This window comes from Stegastes partitus, unplaced genomic scaffold (genome assembly GCF_000690725.1).
Source record: "Stegastes partitus isolate 25-593 unplaced genomic scaffold, Stegastes_partitus-1.0.2 Scaffold6, whole genome shotgun sequence".
NCBI classification, from domain to species: domain Eukaryota; kingdom Metazoa; phylum Chordata; class Actinopteri; family Pomacentridae; genus Stegastes; species Stegastes partitus.
The window spans coordinates 1693807-1699930 of record NW_007577737.1 but is presented as its reverse complement, the minus strand read 5'-3'; the positions used below and the strand labels follow the sequence as shown (position 1 = coordinate 1699930).

At 44.9% G+C, this 6124-nt stretch overlaps 1 protein-coding gene across 2 annotated transcripts in view; it reads left to right on the top strand.

Annotated features, from left to right (window-relative positions):
* Positions 1-3701: 3701 nt before the first annotated feature.
* Positions 3702-6124, top strand: part of LOC103356908 (tropomyosin alpha-3 chain) — an 8875-nt gene continuing 6452 nt past the window's right edge. The window contains exons 1-2 of one of the 2 annotated variants that reach the window (XM_008281245.1): positions 3702-3928; positions 5092-5217. In XM_008281245.1, coding sequence (XP_008279467.1) covers positions 3815-3928; positions 5092-5217 — 240 coding nt within the window. In that variant the 5' untranslated portion in view covers positions 3702-3814. The remainder of the gene's footprint in view (positions 3929-5091; positions 5218-6124) is intronic. The other variant, XM_008281236.1, reaches the window with a different exon arrangement.

Below are 6124 nucleotides of genomic sequence, written 5' to 3'. Positions count from 1 at the left end.
CACACACACACACACACACACACACCCTTCACAACATGCAGACTGTTCAGGTTGCACTGGTCAACCAACATGAACTGCCTCAGACCTCCTAATAGAAAAGGTCACCGTCCAACACACTGACAGACATGCACAGTGTGAAACTGACACCAGGTCACTAGCTGTGGATTTGATAGCTAACAAACGTCTTTTCCAGAATTCTGTCTAGTAATTTTACAGCTGCCAAGCACAGCAGGAGACGTCATTAGTCTTACTGTTTACACCTTTTTCGCTGCATTGACGTTTGCCTGCATACATAGCTGTAGACACAATCTCTTGTTATAATCCTCGAGACAATGTCAGCCAAAAGAGGTTTATTAATAACCCGGTTGGGGCCTACAGGGGAGTAAGTGACATGTTCACCCTGCTGGCCCTCCAGCCCATCCATCCCCAGGAGACATCCAGTTATAGGCATTACCATTAGGTGATGGAATACTGTTACAGCCCAGGCATCTCTGCCCAGTGCCAGTTCGTATTGTGTTTGTTCTAACATACGATCTCTCACTCATCACTTGGACACTTCACATAAAATAAGCAATAATAATGATATAAATGTTGAGTTCAGTCTGTATCAGCAGTAGTTGAATTGTGTGTAGTAGATGTGCGCTTTGACTTTTTAGATAAGCATTGTAGTTTGTAACCAACCCCTCAGACATCTACTGTTGCCAGCTTCATATGATTTCAATATCTTCCAAAAATCCAGGCAGTCTTCAGCAACTGATCACATCAGCCAACCACACTTTGTTTGCTTTAAAAACTGGCAAAATCCATTTGTTGATGAATAGTCGTCACTGGATGTAACTCAGGCTGCAGGTGTCTCGGTGGTTAGCACCGTCGCCTCAAAGCTAGAAGGTCGTCAGTTGGCGTCCCGGTGAGGACACCCGGGATCTTTATGTGTGGAGTCTCCATGTTCTCCCCGTGCAGCGTGGGTTCTCTCCGGGTTCTCCGGCTTCCTCCCACAGTCCAGAAACATGCTGAGGTTAATTGGTGATTGTAAATTTTCCGTAGGTGTGAATGTGAGTGTGCTTGGTTGTCTGTCTCTAAGTGTAGCCCTGTGATAGGCTGGTTACCTGTCCAGGTGAACCTGCCTTCACCCTGAGTCAGCTGGGATAGACTCCGCCCCCCACGACCCTAGCGAGGATTAAGGTGTAGAGATGATGGATGGTTGTTATGAACCCTTCTTCTGGTCATTTTAGACTTACATATTGTTGTTTTTATCCCTTAAGGCTTTGATGCGTTGACACAAAGACAGAATGTCTCTCCACTCGTTACTGGCAGCTCGGAGGACAAGTGACTCAAAAAGACTGCAACCAAACTGTTTGAAAAGCAAATTATAACAACCGGCAGTGATGTTCATTATTAAGAGGCCAGGCACAGCCATGGTCTCATCTGGGGTGTCTTTCACCACTAACATCCCCATCCGGGTCAGCGTCTTGTCCAAAAAGTGACATCATGCTTCATGTGTCCTTTGTAAGAGATTTTTAATCCGTTAGCAGCTGGAACCAGTCACGTCCTTTTAGCAGCCCAACCCCCTGTGACTTGAAACATTTCTCAGGAAACTTACTCTGACTGTGGTGACCACTGACACAGTATCTAAGAGGCAGGGTACAGCAACACTCCTCATGCTGACCTCCACATGTGGGCCAATAAGTTGAGAGGGAATTTTCATTGAAGCTTCCTGTGAGTTGACACCTTTCTGGCACCTGGCTCTCTGCACCAGAGGGGCCTCGTTCACTGATGGCTGAGAGTCAGATGCCCCTCCAACTCATTTACCAGAGCCAGAGCCTCCACAAGCTTTAGAAACCATTACACTAACCCTACAGATCCTAGAAATATGGCCACCCTTAGCTGTATGAGGAACTGCGGTGCTCTGAGCAGGTTGTCAGGGCTGAGCTGTGACATTCTTCATAATCGCATATTATTGAGCTTTTTGTTTGCCAAGGCACTCGTTTATCTCTAAAATCTCATCATAAGGCCTCAAAGTGACTGCAGTTGTGCTCCCCTTAAACTACTCACTGCCCAGGAGTATGTATCACAGGAGGAGGACCAAGGTGGAAAACTGCATCGCTGCCTCCTTGTTTCTTTCCACCTCACAGCGATACCCCAATGTCAACAGAAGAAACAGTGAGTTCCCAAATGACATGTTGTTTCACCTCTTGCTGTAGCATGTCATCAAGCACATGCTCAATAAATTGGTCACGCAACAGCACATCAGAGGTGTTTAACGGGCTATGCTATTGGTAAACCCCATTAAGGAGGAGGTAGGGACCACCCACTGCGGGCCACTGCAAAACCCCAGAACACACACTACTTGTACTGAATACAGCCATGCACACTGACAAGAGGACCAGCAAGGCCTGAAGCTAGAGAACAAGAAGCATATTCATTAAACTAGAATTACATCAACCAACTACTATCTCTGTTTTGTCAGAGCGTCTCCTCCTACCAGGCGCTGCTACTGGCTGACAGCTGAATGGAACGCTCTGATGGAGACGGATGCACTCCCAGCTAGATCCCAACTCCAACCCAGCAACTGGCTGAGTGAAAGATTAAACCCTGCGTCATGTCTCAGAGGTCCAACTGCAGAAATGTAAAAATGGAAGACCACCAAGCAGCTGAGCAGAAGTCTTCCAGTGGCACACCACTGACACACCACGAGACTACTGAAGCCACTGAAGCCTCGTAGTCGAAGTTCTGAGGCCAGTTAGTGGGTTAGTAGACGGGCCTGTGGCTGTTTAAAGTGTTGAGTTAGAATTTATCTCATTAAGCTCAAACCTCTTCTGTTCATGCTGTACATAGATGACCCTGTCTCCCCTGTATCTGGCTGTAATGGACATTTTTATGCTGACAGCTGAAGTTTAAGTTTGAGCTATAGTGCGGACAGCTTTGCTCAGCTACAAAGTATACTAAATGAGCATAAATTAGTTCTCAATAGAGATGAAACCAAATGCATGATCATCACCAGAACAAAAAACATTGCTTTTGGCAGCCTGCTCACCTTTACATGGTACAAATATCTGAGAACTTAGATAGATATCCACACTGGTGACTGAACTACAACAATAGGTTTCTTCTTCATGAATAAATCCTGTTCACACTGCATTGTAGAATAAGTCCTACTGAGTCAACAGTTTTAACAGCGCCCTGCTCACTTAGTGAAAGCAGCAGCTGCTCCTGATCCGCATGGTGACAATAACAGAAAGTAGAGGTAGAGATCATGTTTCATATTGTAAGAAAAGTGTTCCTGTGAGCTGTTTAGAACGCTCAGATGTGTTTATGCCCACAGACACTCTGATTCTTACAACTACCATCCAGCCTTTGGTCTGTCATTTGAGCGGAGTGCCACACAAAACCTAAAAAGTTCATCATGTCTTCTATCTGAGCTCTCGTCAGCCTTCTCTGGTTTTGGGATTAACTATTGATCATATGTGTAGAAAACACAGTTATGGTTCTGTTTTCGTTGCTAGTGTTGTTCTTTACTTCAGAACCGGGTGACTTACAGTCGAGTCAAGATATCCTGATGTATCTGTGCCTTTGTTGTTGGTGTGCAGGATCACAATGCGTTTGGATCGTGGAGGATAGAGGGGGTGAGGCCATGGGGGTGAGCCAAGGGCTTAGGAGTGGGAGTGTCTCCTTGGCTGTCATATAAATGGGCTGCCTCTATCTTTATCAGAGTTTGGTGTTTCCACTACTTTGCCAGGCTCTCAGGCCATCACCCTGCACCCGCTTTTCTTTACTCCTTTACTCGGCTGTGAAAACAAGCTAAACCCCGGTCAAGATGGAGGCCATCAAGAAGAAGATGCTTATGCTAAAGCTGGACAAGGAGAACGCACTCGATCAGGCCGAACAAGCTGAAGCAGACAAGAAAGCAGCCGAAGAGAGGAGCAAGCAGGCAAGTTATGAACACAATCCGTCAAAAACCAAGAAGAGCAGGCTTTAATGAACAGGTAGAGGTCGTATACAGGTAAACAGGTGTGAGAGCAAGGGATTCAGATTAGAAGCTAAAACAAAGAATGAGCTCTAGTCATGTGCCTTTCATTACATGTAACTCCTCAAAGTTAATAAGACCAACTCATATACCTTGATCAAACTACTCCTGATTAGACAGACCTGACCCAGCTGACTGCCTGTTGATGCCCAACCAGACATCTTGACTTATAGCTCTGATCTCATTGTGCCCTCTGTGCTGAGGAAGAAGTTTGCTAATACTTGAAAGCTGATACGAGCTGCTGAAACTTTGCTTTAAGTTTCCCGTCTGCTTATGATAAAACTCTGACAGCTACAAATATGTACCAAGCTTTACTATTTTTGGAGCCCCACCTCATCCTGGGTAGCTGGTGGATGACTACCAAGCAGATGCATCGGACATGAAATAATGTGAATATATCTATATGAAATGGTTTCTGTTTGTTTGTCAGTTGTTGAACAGCATCTGAAGCCCTCCTACCTACACAGCTTTCTAAAACAATCAGACTTTTGCTCTCGACTTTATTGAGTGACTGACCAGATCTGTGGCATTGTGAAATGGATCGGGTCTGAAATTCTCTTTTTTTCTTCTTGGCCTTTCTTCCCACAACTCCTTAAGGGTCTTCACCAATGCCTCTGATGAGAACCTGTCCATACATTGCTTCTATCATTTCTTCCTGCTCACACCAATCATTAGGACTTTACTTTCTAAAGACCTCCCGTTATAAGCAAAAAACTTCACAGGTGCGTTTTATGTCAAATCAAATTCCAAAGTTTGCAGTCTGTAGCAGTCAGAGATAGTTTCTGTCTTGTTAGCAGGACATTTCTTCTCAGCACAGAACCAAGAAGATGGATTGTGGCCCTTCCACTGGAAACAGAAAGAGACGTCTGAATAATTACAGCGATCACAAGCAGCTCTTTTAAGACTCATTAAAACGTGACCATATTTTTACCTGGAACACACAACAGTGATTATTTTTCAGGGGAATGAAAATGGCGTTACTTCTGTGAACAGATTCTATGATGAACACATCTTGGACATGATGTTTTACTCCGTCTAACTCTGTAAATGTTCTCTGACACCGTTAGCATGAAGACGAACTTCTGCAGATGCAGAAGAAGCTGAAGGGGACAGAGGACGAGCTCGATAAATACTCCGAGGCCCTGAAGGATGCACAGGAGAAGCTGGAGGTTGCTGATAAGAAGGCTGCTGATGTAAGTAAAGTTTGTAGCATCACGTCATCTATATGGACCAACCAGTTATTTCAGACTGAATCCCGTCTACCACAAAGAAGACCTCAACAGACAAGATGTTTGATTGAATCTGCCTCTTTAGTAGATTTAGGAACCTGTCTGTTTCCTTAGACAAAGAGCACAGGACCAGTAACTGCCACACATTGTAAACCTAAAAATATCCCAGACTTGGTACCGGTTCATACTGTCACAGTGCGGGCCCTGAGCTCAGGCCCCGATAAAAGCCGTGATGGAGCCGCTGTAAACCAAGCCTGTTTGATTCCCTGCTTCTCTGTTGCATTCCATTCTCATCATGCCCTGCATGGACTCATCACAGCTGTTGTGGGGATTCAAATCCCTATTCTGGCTATGATGTCAGCCACTCAACCTTGACTGTGAACTTAACAATGGTTCAAGTCCATTTTAGGTATATCACTCACTGCCCCCTGGTTACTGGATCTGCCAGCCTTTAATTCAGCAGCGTTCAGTTTTAGTCTTGTTACGTCTAACATGAGACCAAACTAAGTGTTGGTCAGCTACTTCCCTCAGTGTTATAAAGAGAGTTCAGAGTCGTCTCACATACAAATAAAGTTATTTAATGTAGCACGCTCTATTGAGACTGTTACGGCAGAACAACAAGCATCTGTAATGACTAGAACCAGAACTCCTGTGGACCGTCAAGCAGCACGCTGATCCAAAATCCACCACAGAAGGGAAAGAAAAGCCTCCATCCTAGATTCCTCCACCTGTGTTCATTCTGTTAGTCCCAGCAGGATTAATGCCACTGTCTTTATACAGGAAATACAGCTGTCAGTGAAACACAGACAGTGTAAAGGCGTGTTCAGGGCTTTCACGCTCAAAACTCTGACATACAACACTCACACAATTA